The sequence below is a fragment of the Eleutherodactylus coqui genome, chromosome 11 (assembly GCF_035609145.1).
Source record: "Eleutherodactylus coqui strain aEleCoq1 chromosome 11, aEleCoq1.hap1, whole genome shotgun sequence".
Lineage (NCBI taxonomy): Eukaryota > Metazoa > Chordata > Amphibia > Anura > Eleutherodactylidae > Eleutherodactylus > Eleutherodactylus coqui.
The window spans coordinates 121017514-121038129 of record NC_089847.1 but is presented as its reverse complement, the minus strand read 5'-3'; the positions used below and the strand labels follow the sequence as shown (position 1 = coordinate 121038129).

The window sequence follows — 20616 nt, the reverse complement described above, 5'->3', positions numbered from 1 at the left end:
GCGATATACTCTGCCATTTTACAGCAGGGGTGTAGCCAGAGCAGAGATGGCCCCAGGAACCAAATCAAATGGGGCTCTTTGTTTGTACATGCCACAGTACCCCATGATCAGGACAGGAGTGGGCAGCAATGATCAGGACAGGAGTGGGCAGCAATGATCAGGACAGGAGTGGGCAGCAATGATCAGGACAGGAGTGGGCGGCAATGCTCAGGACAGGAGTTTGCAACAGTGCTCAGGACAGGAGTGGGCAGCAATACTCAGGCCAGGAGTGGGCAATAGTGCTAAGGACAGGAGTGGGCAACAGTGCTCAGGACAGGAGTGGGCAACAGTGCTCAGGACAGGAGTGGGCAGCAATGCTCAGGCCAGGAGTGGGCGGCAATGCTCAGGACAGGAGTGGGCAGCAATGCTCAGGACAGAAGTGCGCAACAGTGCTTAGGACAGGAGTGGGCAGCAATGCTCAGGACAGGAGTGCGCAACAGTGCTTAGGACAGGAGTGGGCAGCAATGCTCAGGCCAGGAGTGGGCCATAGTGCCCAGGCCAGGAGTGCGCAAAAGTGCTCAGGACAGGAGTGGGCAGCAATGCTCAGGACAGGAGTGGGCAACAATGTTCAGGACAGGAGTGGGCAGCAATGCTCAGAACAGGAGTGGGCAGCAATGCTCAGGACAGGAGTGCGCAACAGTGCTCAGGACAGGAGTGGGCAGCAATGCTCAGGCCAGGAGTGAGCAATAGTGCTAAGGACAGGAGTGGGCAACAGTGCTCAGGACAGGAGTAGGCAGCAATGCTCAGGACATGAGTAGGCAGCAATGCTCAGGACAGAAGTGGACAGCACTACTCCCTTCCATTTAGGAAAAATTGGGGGCATGGAAAAGACTCTGTGGCACGGAAGGGAAGGGGCGGCTGCTTGCACTTCAGCGTGTGGTACTATGTGTGGCTTTTCTTAACTGTTCAGTGAAGACTATCCTGACAACTACACCACTTTGAAAGGACTCCCTGGCATGTGCTTATCATGGGGAAGACCGCCGGTTTTAGCAACTCCTCTACTTGCCTGTGGACCACTAGTACAAAGCGCTGGTCTGGAAATTACAAGGCTTACCAAATCCCTCTTACAGCATAACGCTAAAGCCATTTTTTTTCCATACAGCTCTTCTAGCCTGAGCAGAGGCCTTCTCTTCTCATGGACCCTATAACAACTGCATGGTCTGCACCTCTATGGCATGTATTCTCTTGGTATATATTACCCATTGCACAAGGTACCCTATAGAGCCCATTACCAATATGCGTGCCCTGCTTTTTTCATCTGCACAGTCTAAATATCTGAAGGGCTGTCACAGTGAAGAGGGATCATCCCTATTTTCATCTGTACAAGGAAAGACTAGAAGCAATGGGATGAAACTGAAAGAGAGGAGACACAGATTAGATATTAGACAGGGTGATCAATGAGTGGAACAGGTTGCCACGGGAGGTGGTGAGTTCTCCTTAAATGGAAGTCTTCAAACAGAGGTTGGACAGACATCTGTCTGGGATGATTTAGTGATCCAGCACTGAGCAGGGGGTTGGACCAGATGACCCTGGAGGTCCCTTCCAACTCTACTATTCTAGCTCATCAGGCAGTAAAAAAACCCAACACATCCTTGTATTATTACATATTTACTTTATTAAGAATAGAAGATTCAAAGATTTTAATCATTTTCTAGAATAGATTTATAGAGATTTACAACGTTTCTTAAAAAACACACAAAACGTTTTAAGAACCTGACGTCATATGCCACCTAGCTTCATACAGAACGTCTGTAACCATTTCCATTCGTGCTACTCCTTCTTCTACAGCAGTGTACATGGCCTGCGGCTACACAAATATACAGGAATGTCATTGTTTAGAAGACACTGGACGGTGTGAGCACCAAGGGTTAATTCACAAAGGCAAAGACTAGGAAGCGCATCCCAAAAATTTATGACCCGAGTGTTGGTAGGATTGTTCTTCTGGCTCTGGCGATACACCATTGCTTCATGGCATTGAGCATACAGGCCGCCGCCAACTGTGCTGCTACTGACCGTATCATAGGCAAAAGGCCTCGCCCCAGTCAGTACCTACCTCTTACTCCATTACTTCGATTACAAAAACATGGGTGCCTTCTTCTAGAAACAGCGCCGCACGTCCGTAGGGTTGTGTCTAGCGTTGCAGCTCAGCTCCTTTGAAGTGAATAGGGCTGAGCAGCAATACCACGCTCTACCTGTGCACAGGTGTGGCGCCGTTTCTGGAAGGAAACAGACATGTTTTTTCCTAAACCTGTGCAACCCCTTTACCGATAGGCAAGAGACACTGAAACTTCTTTAGATGTGAGATTCAATGGAAAGTACTGTATGGCTTGGTGACCGTCACGAGTCGAATGATATTAAATTATTGTGATATTTAATTTTATTATTAAGACATTTAATTTACAAGAACATTTTTAATAACACCCCCTCCCCCACCCCAGTCAGAACAAGAGAAATATGACGAGTAGAACGAGCACCGTGTGCTGCCAATGGTTTCCAACACCTATTGTTAGTGATTCCAATGGTCGCCCCCTTCGCTCTCCCTCAGATCCTACCTGCGCATGCCCGACCGCAGAGTTCGCTGTGCTGCCCCTTTGCTCTGGCAGCGAACAGTTTTTATTGTATCGGACCCTATAATTCCTGCGCTCGGGACTACTGTTTTTTTCTTTGCTGCCGACGACCTGCAATTCCCTTCTAAGACTTTTGAAACCTTGTCATGTCTACTGCAGGTCTGTGATAAGGTGAGCGATGAATGTGTGGTAAGCACCGTATAGCCAGCTATACAGTCGGTATCTCCTCACACCATTGTAGGACATTCCATGGAGGGAACCATTGCGACTGCTCCTTTGTTCTAGTGTTTTTTGGGCACATTGAAGTTCTGGACAATATTACGTATGATGTGCAGCTACAGGCGATGGGGCAACCATGAATTTTCGTGAATGGTAATTGGGCTCACACAACACTGTGATAGGTTCAACAAAAGTTTAAAGGGCTTGCCCAGGATTCAAAAACGTGGCTGCTTTCTTCCAGAAACGTACCCCACCCTTGCCATAGGTTGTGTTTGGTATTGCAGCTCAGCTCCATTAACAGGAGTGGGGTTGCAATACCACACCCAACCTGTGGACAGCTGGGGTGCTGTTTTTAAAAGGTGGGCAGACAGACTTTTTTCAAATGTTTTACAAGCTTATTAAGGGTTGCTTGGGATTTTTTCTTATCGATGACCAATTATCAGGATAGGTCATCAACAGTTGATCAGCAGAGATCTGCTGCTCAGGATTCCCCACCAATCAGTTGCCTGCAGTACCAACCCAAGCTGCTGCAAGGTTGACAGCACTATGTGCTTCCAGAGCTGTCCACACTGACAGCAGCCAGGCAAACAGCTGATTGGTGGGGTCTGCTGCTCAGGATCCCTGCCAATCAACTATTGATGACTTGGCCTGAAGATAGGTCATCAATAGGAAAAATCCCAGACAACCCCTTTAATGGGATGATCTGGTTACTGGACAACATTGCTCCTCTAGCTCCAACTGTGTTAAAACAACAAAAAGTAGTACCTACCCCTCTGCCATGGGGATCCAGCGCTGCAGTCCCATCATGGTTCCGGTGTTTGTTGTTGCCGATGATGTCATCGGAAGTCATGGGACCTCTGTAGTCAGAGGTTGCAGCATCACCTTTCTGAGCTCTTGCCATCATTGCACCCAGGATGTGAGCGCTGATGCCAGAAGAAAGGCGGTGACACTGCAGCAGTCAGGGGATTCCCGATGACATCATCAGCAACAACAAACAGGGGCAAGTGCTTCTCTTTTTGTTACTTTAACATAGTTGGAGCTAGAGGAGCAATGTAGTCTGGTAACGGGACAGTCCCTTTAAGAATCAACAGGTGGCCCTTATGAAGTAGCTGGATCACACCAGGGATGATGGACAGAAAACGGCTTACAAAAGAACATATAAAATAAAATTTAGAGAGTTACTCACGTCTCATAGAAATAAACCTCAGGAAGCACTAAAACAGCAAGGGGCCGCCCCACGATCCATAGGTTAAAACCAGGGCTGTTCTCCTTGCATTTGCCACTAAATGCTACTTTACAAACAGGAATCAAACAGATTGACGATAGACTTTGCATCAATAAATAGATTATAAAAGTTTCATATAAAGAGAAAAAAAAGGGCGTCTTTACATTGCATAGGTAGTGTCTACAAAAATAACTTCTCTGCAAGCGCAACCCCTGTAGTGCTGGAGGAGACGCTCCAGTCCGGCAAAGTTAAGGAAATGCTTCTCCATGTCCCGATGCAGCAGAAGATGAAGGACAAGGACAATGTCAGATTCGGCTATTAGAGGAGAACTCCAAGAGTCTTGCATGTTTTTAGGATACTCCGGGCAAATCCTCAGATTGCTCAGGAGGAATGTCAGCAATGAGCTGTCCGTCATCGTTTATAGAGCTGTGAAGTTGTGCCCTTGTCCCATCCAAGCCTTACTTAAAATAAAAGACAGATGTGCAGCTTATTGTTACGCTACTGCTTATAAAAGTCTGCAAGACTCCTCAGAAAAGCCGAAATGTTTCACAAGTGACTCAGCAGAAGGCACAATATACCCAAGACGGAGGAAGAACATACTACAGCTACTGTATAACATGTAGTGGTGACACTGGAGTCATCAAGCCGGTCAAGGAATCCCCTGCCGCACTGCTCGTGCCCAAGAGCGTGATCCTCTGACCACACAAGGCGGGAGCCAAGATAGGCTACACAGACAAGAGTTGGCCAAATGCTCAAGAGTTGGCCAAACGCTTAAAAGTTAGATCTTAGATGACCTTTATTTTCTGGAATGAATGCCCAAACAACGTGTCCTCCAGGGGACTCTACACGTCCACACGGTGCGAGTAGGCAGACGTCGGGCTCTCCGTGGAACAACGGAAGAGTCTGGGGCTTTGGTTGTTGTAGTTTTCGCCTTTTTTCTTATCATTTTCCTTCCAGGTTTCCAGCAATTGTAGTTTTCCCTGCTCTTCCTTCAAGAACACCTCGACCATTAAGACTTTCTCTCGGTGGATCTGTTCGCTGATGTCTTTGGGAATGTCTGGGATTATCCAGTCAACAAAGTCGCTCATGAACATGACCAGATTCTGCAATAGAAGAAGAGCGGGTGAGATGAGGCAGAAAGTGCGGCTATTGTGAGAGTGGCCAAAAGAGAAGGAACATTGTGCAAACTGCTTCAATGAGAAGCCAAAAATTCTTAGTAGACGAGACCTGGCGGTAAATTATTTATGGCCCAGCGCTGTCAAGGAAAAGGAGGGCAAGCTGTTCTGTTTTCGTTCCTTTAAAGAGGAGCAGCCACCTCTTCTGACCTGTCTGCTCAGCAAATACTTGTATAATGCGTAATATAACAATTCTGGAGCATTTTTAGAAGTCTATGGGAGAGCGCCCGCAGCATTCGGAAAAGAGGCAGAGTTTTGTGCCGCACACGGACTTCAGCAAGTGACTGCGCGGGATCGGAACAACTGGTGAGTATAAAAAAACATACATCACCCGGCTCCCCGTCACTTTCCCTAACTTAGATTATGGTGCTATTGTGGAGGGGGGGAGGTTACCTTTAAAGGTTGTCATCAGAAAACAAACTATTGTATAAATCAAGTTTTATGTTAAACATATTTAAGAGTTTTTGATGATTTTTTAAATTTTCAATATCACAATCTATACTAAAAATAAATCTCAATAACATCCTGCAGTTCTTAGACTGACCACTAGGCTTAATATCATCTGATGCTTCCTGTTCTGTAGGGAAAACTTTTTATTATCATCACAGGCAGGATTACACTGAGAGGTGACACCTATAATACAGGATCCACCATTCATGACAGGTGATGTCACAGATCACCTCCTCCCCTCCCAGCACAATGACCTCTGCACAGGTCACAGAGCATGCCTAGAAGTGTCCTCTGGTCAGCTCCTATCCATTGTGCGAATGTCCCAAGACGGATAGGGCAAACTGTGCACATGCATCGGGACCCCTGTCAGTAGCTCCAATTTCAACTGTATGCGCGTCTACAGAACGCACATATAGCCGAAAAGTATGGAGGTTATAAAAAGCTATGCTCTATTGCGAGTCTCCGCCACTCCAGTCTCCACTCAGTTCTGGGTCCAGTGGTCATATGCCTATTGAAGCATGTGATCGCTGCAGCCAATCAGTGGTCTCTATCTGTTTAGGCCAGTGATTGGCTGCAGGGGTCACATGTTTAGACCGGCATGTGACTGCTGGAAATGGAGAAGAGCAGACACTGCAGGAAAACCTACAGCCTACCGAGTCCCAGGACCGGGGTGCAACTGCTACCTCTATAATCCCTATCATTACACCTATGAGAAACACCATGAAGGAGATTTACTTGGCTAAATACACCAGAATTCTGGCTCAATATGCACCCCAAAACGGGCATACAAACCTTGAACCATATTTACTATAACTTTTAGACACTTTTTGAACCTTGTTGGGCAATTAGAAGAAACAAGTTGATATGTGGCATGCTGGTGCATCGTAAACCAACCAATAGGAGATTGTTTGCTTTGGGTATCAAGGTCACCCATGACTCAAACCTACCTGAAATACTATGACAAAAGCCAATCTTGCGGCCAGGACGGCCCAGAATTCCTTTGTAATATCGTATTTATTCTCGGACCATGGAGGCTCCCTGTAATCTTTGTACCTGGAGAAGAAAAGCACTTCCATTCAGTAAGATGCATCTGATATACAGGGACTGCGGAGGAGACAAAACAGGGATGGGAACAGCATGGCTACCTGCATATCTCCACCGGGTATCCTACTTCCTCATCAATGTTTGGCCCGGTACCAGGTTTAAAGTCACTGACATTAAAGTAGGCGAGCGTGTTGTTGAGAAAGCCATGCATGGTGCCGTCTGGACTGTACATGTATAGGTAGACGAGGCGTGGAATGAAGTCAGAGGTGAATGAGATCACAAAGGCCTGAGTGGTAATGACAAATGAGATGCGTTAATCAAACGGCAAAATTACTAAACATTTAGCACACATTTGGATCCTTAAGGCGGATGTCAATGGGCTTGGCAAAGAAAAAAAAAAGTTGATCCAGGCCTGTTAAAACAATAAAATCAGGGGTACCTTCCCGTCTTCTGCCCCGGCGATCCACCATTGCAATCCTTCCGGTCTTTGCTGTAGAAGGGAAACCATGTGACCACTGCAGCCAATCAGAGGCCACAGTGGTCAGGTGACATTCTCCTGGTATCACCGCTCCCAGCACCAAAGCTGTGATGCTAGGAGAATGGCACCAGACTGATGTAGCCTCTGATTGGCTGCAGCAGTCAGGTGGTTCCCATTCTACAGCAAAGACCGGAAGGGCTGCAATGCTGGATCGCCATGGCAGAAGATGGGTAAGTAGCGCTGCTTTGTTTTAAACAAGCCTGGATTGACTTTTTAAAAAGTTGCCTCGCACCCAGACAACCCCTTTAAACTTTTATGGGGTCCACTTTTCCTTGGAGTCACAATGCAAATCTATTATAAGGTTTCCCAACTATCACACATCTTTTATAGCACTGGTACCCTCATATGGGACAATGGGCCCTCTCTTGGTGCATAAACCTTAAGACCCTCTGATGAGGCAAAGACCTTAGGGCCCTCTCATGGGGTAAAAACCTTAGGGCCCTCTCATGGGGTAAAGACCTTAGGGCCCTCTAATGGTGCATAGACCTTAGGGTCTCCTCATGGAATAAATAGCTTAGGGCCCTCTCTTGGTTCATACACCTTAGGGTACTTTCATGGGATAAATACCTTAGGGTCCTCTCATCGGTAGAGATCTTAGGGCCCTACCATGGTGCATAGACCTTAGGGCTCTCTCGTGGAGCATCGACCTTAGGCCCTCTCATGGGGTAAAGACCTTAGGGCCCTCTAACGGTGCATAGACCTTAGGGTCCTCTCATGGGAAAAATACCTTACAGCCCTGTCTTGGTGCATAGACCTCAGGACCCTCTCATGGGGTAAAGACTTTAGGGCCCTCTCACGGGTAAAGATTTGAGGGCCCTCTCATAAGGCAAAGACCTTACAGCCTCTCATGGGGCAAAGACCTTAGCGCCATTTCATGGGGCAAAAGACCTTAGGGCCATTTCATGGGGCAAAGACCTTAGGGCCATTTCATGGGGCAAAGACCTTAGGGCTCTCCCATGAGGCAAAGACCTTAGAGCCCTCTTATGGGGCAGGCTCTACACCCCTTTAGTTACTACCACATGGTTGGAAATAATTCAGGACCAGTTTTGGTAAAGAAATCACATATACTCAGAACAAAGGAGCAGCCTTTTGATTTTTATGGGTACTGTGTCCTTCCTAATTTCCCCATATGGTGGCGCTGCAGGAAAATGAAGCACTTACACTAAGTTCCCCTGCCGATTATAGCTGATCGCTGAATCTCCCTGGGATCCACATACAGTCAATAAAACAGTAATTGTGGGTAAGCCCTTTCAGATTTGGTTAGAAGGAGTAGAAAGAACACAACTGAGTCGGCCAACAATCAGACAGTTTACACTGGTGCGGCTTCAGGTAAAAGTAAAAAAATGGCTAAATCTGTGAAATCATGGAGACTCTTCCATCCCATAAAGCCCCTCACTGTATGCGGGAAGATAAAACGCGCTTCGTTTCTAACTGTAGTCAGAAGACCGTATCAGTTCGCCGTATATCAGGCGAAGAATGTAGCAGCACAGATGGTGTCTTGGCGACGGAAGCATAACTGTTATACGGGAACACATGAAAGCGATATTGGGATATTATATTCGTCTACAGCGAGAGGAGACCTTAAGAGGACGCGCTTCACGTAGGAACCCCTGGACTCCTATTTCTGATTGCAAACACCCCTGGACGCCCTAATACGGAGAGATCCCACTCAGCACTTCACTAGTTTGTTATTTCCGACGGCGGCCCGGGTTTATTAAGACTGGAATGTCTCAGTCTAAACATAAAACAGCTGGAGCGAATTGCGCCAAATTTATTAAAAAGGTACACGCCTCACGGCGCCCCTCTGGTCCTGGGACAAGAAATTGGACTGCAGGGGACAGTATTATATTACCTGCTGCCATCCTATCTCCCACGAATCCACTGAGGCAGAGGGAACCCGAATTTAAATGCAGCCCATCCACAGACGAGCCCAAAAATGTAACCGCAGGCTAACTAACGAGTAAAACAGACAAAACATAACAAGTATCACGGTTGGAGAACCCGTCCTCCACAACCTTCCCTATAGAGGGATCCCTAGAGGGGGGTATATAGCTCCAAGGAGTAGGAGGAAAACCCAAAGCAAAAGGACCCCCTGGTTGGATTGTCTCTACCCCCCATGCCAGAGAGGAGTCCTACTGGAACGTGGCTGTATGCTAGGTATCAGGGTTAAGCCTGGGTTCACACGGGATGGTATTGCCGTGGAATTTCCATGCAGAATGTCCGCACTGCAATGCCCCCCCCCCCCCCCCCCCGCTCCCAATCCCAGAATTAGCCAGCAAAATGGACAAGATTTGGCAAAAATCCCGTCCACATGCTGGGGCCAAGCCACGCGGAAACGGCCATGCGGTGTGGAAAACAAAGACGCAGCATGTCAATTCTTTTTTGATTTCCGCACGGGCCTCTCTCCTCTCTATGGGGAGTGATGGCCACAGCGGAAATGCAGGCGGCAAAGCCGCTCCAAGCTCCGCAGGTTTTGAAGCTGCGCTTATCCCATGGACATCCCCATGTGACCCCAGCCTTATTCTGAAAGCGAAGGTGCCCGGATCCAGAGTTTATGTAGGAATTATTCGGGTGTTTCGAATTTCCTATTAATGCCTGCTTTGTGGATTGACTCAGCTAGAGTAACGAGTCGCCCCAATCCAAGCAGAAAGCCTTACTATGATAAAACACAACTGATACACTGTATAGAGATAGAAGTTCAGGAATTAATCCCGGACTCAATATAGTTGCGCCAAAGACAAAATTAATGAGGAGGTTCAAGTGGGTTTGCTACGTTTCTGTTGGACCTATAACTCATCAGGAACCTAATTTTACATCGGGCTGAAAAGATAGTCCTGGAACTATCTTTCGGCCCGGAATACGTCAGCCGCTGCATTGACTCCTATGGGAGCCAATGACAGCGGCCGGAGAAGGGAGGTGGGAGGAAATTTAGCAATGTGACTGCTAAACTCCCTCCACCTTCTCTCCGGCTGTTTGCAGTGGGAGGGGGCGGGATGGGGGTGGAGCTAAGCACTGCCCTGTCCTGCCCCCTCCCATTGCTGGCTGTGGACGAGTAGATGGAGCGGGAGCTTAGCTCCGTCCCCGTCCTGCCCCCTCCCATTGCAAACAGTCGAGGGTGAGGAGAGAGGAGGTGAGCTGGCGAGGGGGAGTAAAGGCGCAACGGCATGGTGGCCTCACAGCCTCGGCGTATATGCACCGGGCCCATGCCGTCTGAGCGGTTGCACAAACATTTTTTACTCATCAGATCGTAGCGTATATCGGTCGGCCATGAAAATGGTGGCTGATATACGCTTGTGTGCCGCTCAGATGGTGTCCTAAAAAGGACATAAAAACACCCTACGCTACCTAAAGCTCCCAAAGAGGATCCCCAGAGGACCCAATAATCCCTGGGTTCTTTTATAATGTCCTACAAAGGGAACAATCCCCGAACCAAACCAATAACAAAAGGAGAAAAGGAAAAGAAAAATGGTGGTGAGACGGCCAGCCCTAATGGTGGAGTGACGCTCGTGCCCTTGGAAGAGTGGCTGATTTAGCCTCAAAACGCATAGCGAGCGACCTATTCTACCAACGACCCTCTTAGTAGCCCAGTATAACCAGTACGTTACATCTCTGCTGCACCTAAGTGACAGACGTTCATACGGACAGACGCGTTACCACGATGGGACACCACTTACGTTTATTATCACTGCAAGCTTCCCGATCCCTCGCAGAATATTGTACCAAATACCTGCAACGAAAAAGCACAGGGATTACTAACCACAGCTACAGGAGACTTTTCTCTAGGACAGATTTAGGCCGCCTTCACGCCGGCGTTAGGGTCAGTTCAGGGTTTCCGTCTCTCAGCTCCGTTGTTGGAGGAGAGAAACTGAAATAAAACAAATCCGTTTGTCTAAATTGATTTCAACGGGTTTTCAAAAAAACGGAAAGCAACTGGAAAAGCTTCCATTTGCTTCCATTCCGCCAGACTGCGCTATTTTTAAGCCCAAAAGATTGTAAACCTGACGGATCGGACGCCTTTCCGGTTACTTTCCTTTTTTTGAAACCCCATTGCAAACGAGGAGGAAAAAAAAAATGTTTTATTTGAGTTTCTCTCCTCCAAAAACGGAGCAGAGAGACGGAAGCCCTGAACTGACCCTAACGCCGTGTAGAAGTTGCCTTATATGTAAGGTTGACTTTAAAACTAGTCTCTATTTGTTGTTTTTAGGTCCAATAATCTGCGCCAATTGCATATTTTTATCGTAATCGGAGCTCCGAATCTCTTCTATAGAGGTTTATGATGCAATTCCAGCTTCCGCCACTAGGAGCGGCTCACTACATACCCTATTATAGTGGTCAATGTACAAACAGTCAGCAGTAAGCCCCCCCCCCCCATAGTGGTTAACTATAGGTAGCAACATTTTTAGCAATTAGCTTAAGATTTAAAGGGAACCCGTCACCATTTTGTTCAGCCTAAGACCCTACAACACTCACTGACTGCTTAGACACGTTCTTTTCAGAATCGCTGGTAACTTAGCATATATAGTCGCTTTTATTGGGTCACATACTATATGCAAATCATTGCTGGGGAGTCAGCAGGGCAGTTCCAACGGTTTCCAGAGTCACTGCTCCAACTGCACTTCTTGACTGACATCTCGCTGGGTTCGTGCTGAGATCTTGCACACGCTCCATCTACCTCGGAGGAGTTCTCTAATAGAGCCAAGGAGCCTCAAAGTCCGGCGAGATCCAGCATATAAACGGTGTTTCACTTGAAGTCATTTGCGCACGGCACAATGATCTCTCACGAGAGTCAATACGGGCTTCTATCTTGATTCTGGTTGAGCTCAGAGTCGTCACAGAAGATGTTGAACGTGACCATCGCCGACCGCCAAGCACTTCAGAACCTGGCGCTTAGAGAGCTTTGATAAATGAGCCCCGTCTCCAGAAATGCGGAGGTGCTGCACCCTGACGAATACACCCGTGGCACGAAACAAGACCCAAGTCATCGAATGCTACACAAAGTATGAGCTGGAATACGGGTTATACTCTGTATATGAAGCCCAAAGTCTACAAGTGAATGAAGCATGTGTGGAAGTTCAGGAGGGGGTGTAAAGAGCGCAGTTACACGATGAGTCGGAAAGTCTTCGGACCGTCCCGCTGACTCCAGAACAGCGATTTACATATTCTACACATCACAATAAAAGTGACTTTTTGTGCTACAGCAAATAAACCATCGATTTTGACTAGAACGTGTGTGAAGCCATCGGCAAGTGCTATATAACCTTACCGGGGCTTTATACCTTAAAGCCACTGTCCGGGTCTGGAGGACCAAAGATGGCCACACCAGCTTATTGCACTCTGTTCATTAGTATGCATCATCAGTCTAAGACTCTACACCTGCTTTGATTAAAGGGGTTTTCCAAGTGGGCTCAGCTTTCAGTGCTGGAAAGCAGCTGCTCCGACCCCTGTGTAGTGGCCGACGCTTGTAATTACAGGTTGGGGTCTGATTAAAATCAATGGGAGCTTCAGCTGCAATTACAAGCATCAGCCACTGCACAGAGGTTGGAGCAGCTTCTTCTGCTCCGCCCCCGTGTATGGTGGAACTGAAAGTAGGCACTGTCTGGAAAACCCCTTTAACCAGTACTGCCCACATGAGCAGCTCTGGCCGGTCAGATCAGCATGTAGTGTCTTAGTCTAGCAATGCATACTATGCACAATGTGCATCAGGTAGTCAGAGAAGCTGTTCGGCCATCTGCGTTTCTCTGGGCCCGGAGGATCGGTTTAAGTAGAAGGTTTAGAAGCAGTAGTGGAGAAGAAGACCTAGAAGTCCCCCTCTCTCCGGAAGAATGGACGAATGCCCTTGCTTAGAAAGACAACAGTCTTGGCAGACGCCCAGTAACCCGGGTAGAAATTGCTGAATTTGGCCAATCCTAATTAGCCACTTATTGTAACCTTCAGATGTGAAGCCTTTGTAGTGCAGTATGTTATCTGGCGGTATTAACAGGGATTATACAGCAGGGTGCTGAGATGTAGGAGTTAATAGGAGGCCACTATAACAACACGTCTGGTTCTCCAGGATCTGCAGTGTTTGAACAAAGTTTAACTTGCAGAATGAGATCCTGTCTGATAAGGTTACACTTTATTAATAGCCGTGGGTGCAAGTTATGTAAAGTGTTGCATGTGGATTACTCCATGTCAGAGGCGCAGCCAAGCCCGGCAGTGACAGGGAACATTCTCCTGCAAGGCTCTCTGCAGTCTCCAGCTGGGTGCTTCTCAACTCGAGCACAAATATCTCCTAGTCTAAGGGACTCAGAATCCACAAGGTTACAACCAATCACGATAATGAGTTATATTGCTCAGCTGACCGCACATTAAGTTGATGCAGTTGATTCTTCAAAGGTGGTAAACATTTGGTGCCTTGGGTGCCAAGAATCCACTCGATCTTTGCAGGGGACTTAAATAAAGAGCTGGGGTAACAAACTGAACTGATGGCCTAACTATGACTCTGCCTTGTATCATGTTTGGGGTCCAGGAGTGGAACTGTGTGGGTGACTACTTCATCATTCATGTGGTTTATGGCCCTTTTACATGAGCCAATTCAATGCTATTTAAAGGCTATAAATGAAAAATCAATATACACATATATTACCAAGTCCCTGAAGAAAAACAAATAATGCAATTATCTTTTTTTTTTTGGGGGGGGGGGGGGGGGGAATTTGCATTGAGTTTTCCTTTTCATGCATTTAGAAAGCATCATACTTGGTGTACAAGTCTCTTCCATTCAAGTTTGTGGATGGGGGGCATTTCCAGGCTCTTCATATTTCGTGACATTGCAGGCAACACATGTGGTGCATTCATTTGATTTTTTTCCCCAATATTTTGCCCAGAGGTGTAACGTGACGTTGCCAGGCTCCAATGCAAAACCGATTGCAGGACCTCCATCTGCTATGTGCCATTTATAATACTGTTGTCTACTGCGGCAGAGGGGTATTTGAGTCCGCTTAGGCACCAGGTACAATTGCAAGATTTGCACTGCCTATAGCTACCAACCCGTTTCCGGTAGATATACCCCAAATACCACTAATCGGTGCCAGTTTTATAAGAATGCAAGTATAAAAGAACCCATCATTCTACACAGCACAAATGACAGCTGGAGTGTGATTGGTTGTAACAGACATACCCTATCATGTGATTGGTTGTAACAGACATACCCCATCATGTGATTGGTTGTAACAGACATACCCCATCATGTGATTGGTTGTAACAGACATACCCCATCATGTGATTGGTTGTAACAGACATACCCCATCATGTGATTGGTTGTAACAGACATACCCTATCATGTGATTGGTTGTAACAGACATACCCCATCAGTTCAGCGTTAATACGACCGACCAGATAGGCAGTATTCAGCATTTTTTCTAGGACTTACCGATGTCTTTGGCTCTGACGGCCACGGGTCTTCTGAGTTCCGTGATGAATTTCTTAGCGTCCAGTCTTATTTCAATGATGTTGTTCAGCAAAGCAAAGAGAGGAGCCAGAGGGAAGGAGGCGACAAACAAGGTGACGAATCCAAACTGGATAACTATAGGAGGACAAACATCTTGTGAGATTTGAGAACTGAGACTTTGTGATCTGAGCGCTAAAGTGGTTGTCCGGCTGCCGGACAATTTTTTTTTTTAATTGTAGATGCAAGTGTGTTAAAACAACAAAAACAGTGATATCTCCCCGTCCTCTGCCCTGGAATAACACAAAATCAGCATAAAAACAGTAAAGCAAAATTAGTTGCTATAACTTCAAAAAAGTCATTAAAAATCCCACTGCCCCTCACTGCCCCCGTATTTTATATACAACTAGCTCCTTAATACAAAAGGTTTTTCAGCATTAGAAAAACATGGCTGCTTTCTTTCAGAAACAGCGCCACACCTGTTCATAGGTTGGGTCTGGTATTGCAGTTTGGCTTCATTGAAGTGAATGGGGCCGAGCTGCCATACCAGACATAACCTGTGAAAAGGGGTGGCGCTCTTTTTGAAAGAAGGTAGCCTTTTAAAAAATAAAATAAAAAATTCTTTAATTTTCAAATTTTTAACACTTGCAAATGTTATATACAACAATAACGCAGGTCGAATCAAAACCTGGACATAATCATGCCCCGTGGCAATATCACAATGCATGGGCACATGTGGACCTCACAGATGGCAGTCCTCCAAGGTGGTCCAAGAAGCATGTCAAGTCCTCAGGTGTCACTGCCCCCACAAGGACCACTAAAGTCCAAGGGGTGTCCATGCATAACCCATAAAGCCAATTCTAACAGTAACTAGAATGGATAAGGGAGAGAAGAGGTAAGACAGAAGATCAAGAGAAGGGGAAGAAGGGAAAGGAAAAAAAAAAGGGGGGGAAGGGAGGGGGGTAAGCCCGAGACATGTGTTTTTTTTAACCCTGTAAACCCCTTTAACAACTTTGGATAACAACAGATCTCACATACTCATTTCCATGTACTCTGGAGTGAGTCCAGCGAACGGTTCCAGGTCATAATCCAATTCGTAACGTTGTTTCTTCTTCAGAGGCTCCTCGTGACCCAAGTACGTCTGTCTCCTTGACTTTAAGTATCTGATCAGCTTCTTCATCTTCCTAGAAAGAGCAGTATGAGACGTTCAGTGCCTTCATGTAAAGGGCCGGGCGCACCTGTATGGGTTATATCAGGAAACAGGACACTCACGGGATTCCTATCTCGAAGAGATTGTTCTGGATCAGCTGTTTCCCCAACATGATGATGCTCAACTGGATACACAGTTCCATTAAACAACCACCAGGGGCACACTGTAAAGGAACATGCAAAGTAACAGACATTCCCTGCAGAATTTACTCCTACTACTAAATGCAGAATTCGACCTGTGCAACACTTGGTGACCTCAGTGCCAAGGCTGAATATCTTCTGGCTTTGGCCAAGCAGTGCACAGTTCAGCTGATGCCTCTTGACTAGACCAGCTGCCCATATAATTCCATTCCACTCCAGTTCTTGGGCATACCTGATCCAGTCAGCCCAACAGCTGATGCCTCTATACATAAAGCAGAATACAGATCTCCGGGGATACATACCTCTTCCATTCTGAAGGAGCCAAAAATGTAGAGATAGTCCCCTGGACGTCCAGCAAACCTAACGGTAAGAGGACACACAGTTATATATAGATATACACATACGTATACACATGCCCCCTATACAAGAAAAATAAGGGTACGTAAAAAACATAAGTGGCAAATAGTTATAGGGGGTCATCAATGTGGTTAAGGGGTTCCCATAATAATAAGCTGCTCAAAGGATGTCTCCATGTCTGGACCCCCAGTGATCAGTTGTACTCTGTGAGGAAACATTGCAGCAAGTGTTCAATTTTTCTGCAGCACCCCCACAGGGGAAATGAAGTATTACATAGACAATCAATGAAATCAATGAGACATGCTGAGTAATCTAGAACACAAATATGCCTTTTGTAGCCACTTTCTGCCCTGGCTAATTGATGATGGATCCTAATTTAGGATTCCAGTACCCCAATTAAAGAAAATTGCATTCATATTACAGCCACCATAGCGATCAGTTACAGTAATAGCTGCAGGTTCAGCTCAAGGCAAAGAACTGATTCTACCACGGGTAGCCTTGCTTGGCCAAAAATGAATGGTTATCCATGTAATACATGTAAGACTTTGGTGCGCTACAACTTGACCACTGTTATGGACATGCTTTCTGCTCTGACTCAGTATAGCCCCCCACCCCTCATAATGACTAAATGCTCTAATAGGACATATAGACAGGATCTCTAATAGAATATGTGAAAATTGGCAAATAAAGAGCACTGAACTACGCAGATCAGGAGGGCAGGTATTCTCCTAGATTCACTGTCACTAGTCTCATCATACTTTATTGTAGTATTTTAGAATGTAGTGGACAAGGATAATCTTTACCGGCAGATATAAAACAGTGCAACATTAACACTTTACTTACCGACCCTTGAAGAAAGCAACATAGAAGATGGGGGTGTAAGCATTGACAAACTTCAGAAGGAAAGCCTTGAATATCAAGCGTTCTTCAAAAGTTTTATCCGTTTTTGGAACCTCTGTCCAGAACAAAACAAATGGGTTGGAAAAAGTTCATGAGGAACTAGAAGCCATGCAAGGTTTGATTTGTAGCAGGACAGCGTGGGCCTTTCAGATCTACTCAGACTCCGATATTATCCAGTTGTTAGTCTCGGATATCTACATTAAAGCATACTTGAATTTTCAACAAGTTTCTATAATACACCAGGTAACTCTTACCCTCATTTGCTGTTGTTTGCCCCCTGTTTTATGTCTGTAAGTTCTGATTTTCAGGTGTTTTTCACCATTTTTCTGTTGTTCTGCTCTTTGCCATCCACTTACAGGGAGCAGGCATGTAGCAAGTCTAGCATTCTGCCAGTAGTTTACTGTCCTGACTTCCTTGCCCTTATTTCCCATGCTGCTACGGAGCAGGCATGCAACAAGCCTAGCATTCTACTAGTAGTACACTGTCCTAACCTCCTTGCCCTTACTTCCCATTCTGCATGGCACTGTCTCTGGTCTAATCAGCAAGGGAGCAGAATCTGAATGTCCACCCCTCTGCTTTCTCAGGGCAATCAGGAATTAAAGACATTTTGGCTAAATGGTTTGTAAGCCCACTATAATTTGTGTGTAATATGTGCACACACAGACACACCAACATGCTGTAACAGCAGGAGAAGCAGAAACTGTGGAAATCATTATCGTAGTGTCTGCAGATCTGTCAGCCTGCAGCCTCTGAGAGCACGAGAGCCACCTGTGAAGATAGCTTGTTACTACAGAATCTCTGTACCTAAGGACAGAGAAGCTGAAAGAGGGACCCCTAGTGGCAGCCACTTCAAACGTGATTTACAGTGGTAAAGCAACAACATTTTGAATCCAAGTATATTATAGAAATGATGAGACTAACATAAGCTAGTAGATGAGCAGCAGGTGTCTGAAAAGTTAGTGCATGTCAAATCTTGAGGAACTTAGAAATCATCATAAATGTTAAGAATTTAGAGGGAAAGAAAACTACATAGGTACAGTGAATGTTGAGAGAAATAGTGACATCTAGCATATAATAGAAAGCCTAATTAGGTGATGGTCTTAAATGTTACATTTGTATTAAAGTTGCATGAGGGTGGCACAAGGATAAAAAAGAACACTACCCCATAAATATAAACTTACCAATCTGGGTGAGCCACCTTGCAATGCAGCCATAAACCTCATCCAAAATCAGAATCACCACCAAGTTAATGATAACGGCTGTCGCTGTCACAGTCGCCCTGACGTTAGCCCGGGCGGAAGGGTTAGAACTCATGGCTAAGGCAGCCGCAGTGGAGACTCGATATACAATGACGCCAAAAACAATGGCAAATGTCATACCGATCTGGTGAAGAAAACCAGGAAAGCGTTAGAGCTGTAACAATACAGCTATAGTTAACAGCGGATATTATCACCATATATCTTAAAGAGACTCTGTTGCCATATTTTTGCCTCGGCAGTGAAGGGAAGATTGAATGGAGTGGCCGTCACGCATTGCGCAGTACAACTCCATTCATCTTCCAAGTGGTTAACAGAGATAGCTGAGTACTTATACTCTGCTTTTTCCAACAGCCACATTGAAGATGAATGGAGCAGCGCTGCACATGCTCATCCACCACACCATACACTCTCCACATCACTGTGGACGATAACGGGCTACAAAAGGGGAACACAGCACCCCAGTTCTCAGCATTGGTGAGGGTCTATCCTATGGATAGCAGATATGTCTGTATTGGGATAACCCCTTTAATGTGCCAGTCCCTTTAATACACCCTTGAATTAAAATGCCTAACTGATATTAAAGGAAATCCTCATCACTTGCTAGCTACCTATTGGTATATTAGCACTTACCATGAAAATGATGCTAACTAAGTTTGTAGCATAGGCAGGAACTCTGTCCCTCCACGTCAGCTTCTCCTTTTCAGTCTAAAATATAATGGAGAAAAAAGAAAAAAAAACCAAAAACATTCACTATGGTATCATGGGAGAGTGCAAAGGGGTGGAGGACATTTCACACAAATGGCGGGTGATGCTTCACTGAACCCACAGATACACAGGTGTCGGTGTCTGGAGGTCACACATCTATTTAGTGATGTACAAGGGAACTCAGTGTTGCTTGATACAATAATTCTATTCCCCCCCCCCCCCATGTGAGATTGCTCGACAAGCTGTGAGAGAACAATCTCTAAAGTGTCCTCATGGCAAGCTCAAGAGAACTTGGACTCTCCAGAGGAGGAGCTACAGCAATGGTCTCCAACTTGGAAGTTGTTGCTTTGCAACAGTTGGAGAGCTGCTGGTTGAAAACCATGGAGCTACAAGATCCTGAAAGACCCCTCAATCTGGTCTCCACCAACTGGATGGCCATTAACTCATTAATTGCTTGTATCTGCTCTTGATCATTTATATTTATAGTTGTTGACCACCGGTTAGATTCCTTTCTAAGGTCAAGATGAGCCATTTCTTTGACATAGCTGGGAACATTCTACCTATAGCTAACCATATGCCTACTTCATTATAAACTGTTTGCTCCAGCAAAGGGAAGTTTGTTCCATTGATCATACAATTTTTGAAACAATTCACCATGAAAATAACCAATTTAAAGGGTTGTCTGGTTTAGAAAACCCATTTTCAAATACTCTTTGAGGGCATTCTGAGTAAACAGAAATGAGTGTCCTCCATAAACGGATTGGAAAGTGGCTACCAAGAGCATCTCTCACCTTGGATGACCCAGCATGTCCATGCCTCATACGGTCAGCCCGATTTGGAACTGTAACGCTTTACTGCCCCTCTGGTGGTGCTCTAGGGAAAATTATAACATACTGTACTGTTGCGTTCCCCAACTGATTGTTGGGGGACATGCTGTGATTAGCCCTACATTAAGGGACCACTGTATAATGCATGGATTGTCCAAAGTGGTGATCGCTTTAATGTATGGTCTATCCTCAGGATAGGCTATGAATATCTGATCGATGGGAGTCCAGCACTTCAGACCCCCACAGATTAGCTGATTGAAGGGGCTGCAGTGCTCGTTCAAGTGCTACATTTGCTTCAAATGAAGACGTCCTGAAGATATGGGTGCAGATGGTCAGCTAATACGTTCCTGCAGCATTCATCATTCAAGGATTGTGGTATGCTGACTAATGGTCCTAGGCCATGCCAGGAAAACGCTCACCAGGCCATGACACCACCATCACAGGCTAGTTGAACCCCAATCGTGGAGCCATGGGATACGACTTCATGCCGTTTACACTAGATGCAGACACGGCAATCCGTATTGTTCAGTAGGAAACA

The 20616-nt window shown here is 46.0% G+C and overlaps 1 protein-coding gene across 3 annotated transcripts in view; it reads right to left on the bottom strand.

Moving 5' to 3' along the window:
* Positions 1 to 1631: 1631 nt before the first annotated feature.
* The window catches only part of ANO1 (anoctamin 1), a 171466-nt gene continuing 152481 nt past the window's right edge, over positions 1632 to 20616 (bottom strand). For all 3 annotated transcript variants that reach the window (XM_066583435.1, XM_066583433.1, XM_066583434.1), the window contains 11 exons: positions 19177 to 19251; positions 18469 to 18670; positions 17231 to 17342; positions 16333 to 16390; positions 15953 to 16053; positions 15719 to 15864; positions 14666 to 14818; positions 10932 to 10984; positions 6821 to 7005; positions 6623 to 6728; positions 1632 to 5153 (listed from right to left, as the gene is read on the bottom strand). In XM_066583435.1, coding sequence (XP_066439532.1) covers positions 4893 to 5153; positions 6623 to 6728; positions 6821 to 7005; positions 10932 to 10984; positions 14666 to 14818; positions 15719 to 15864; positions 15953 to 16053; positions 16333 to 16390; positions 17231 to 17342; positions 18469 to 18670; positions 19177 to 19251 — 1452 coding nt within the window. In that variant the 3' untranslated portion in view covers positions 1632 to 4892. The remainder of the gene's footprint in view (positions 5154 to 6622; positions 6729 to 6820; positions 7006 to 10931; positions 10985 to 14665; positions 14819 to 15718; positions 15865 to 15952; positions 16054 to 16332; positions 16391 to 17230; positions 17343 to 18468; positions 18671 to 19176; positions 19252 to 20616) is intronic.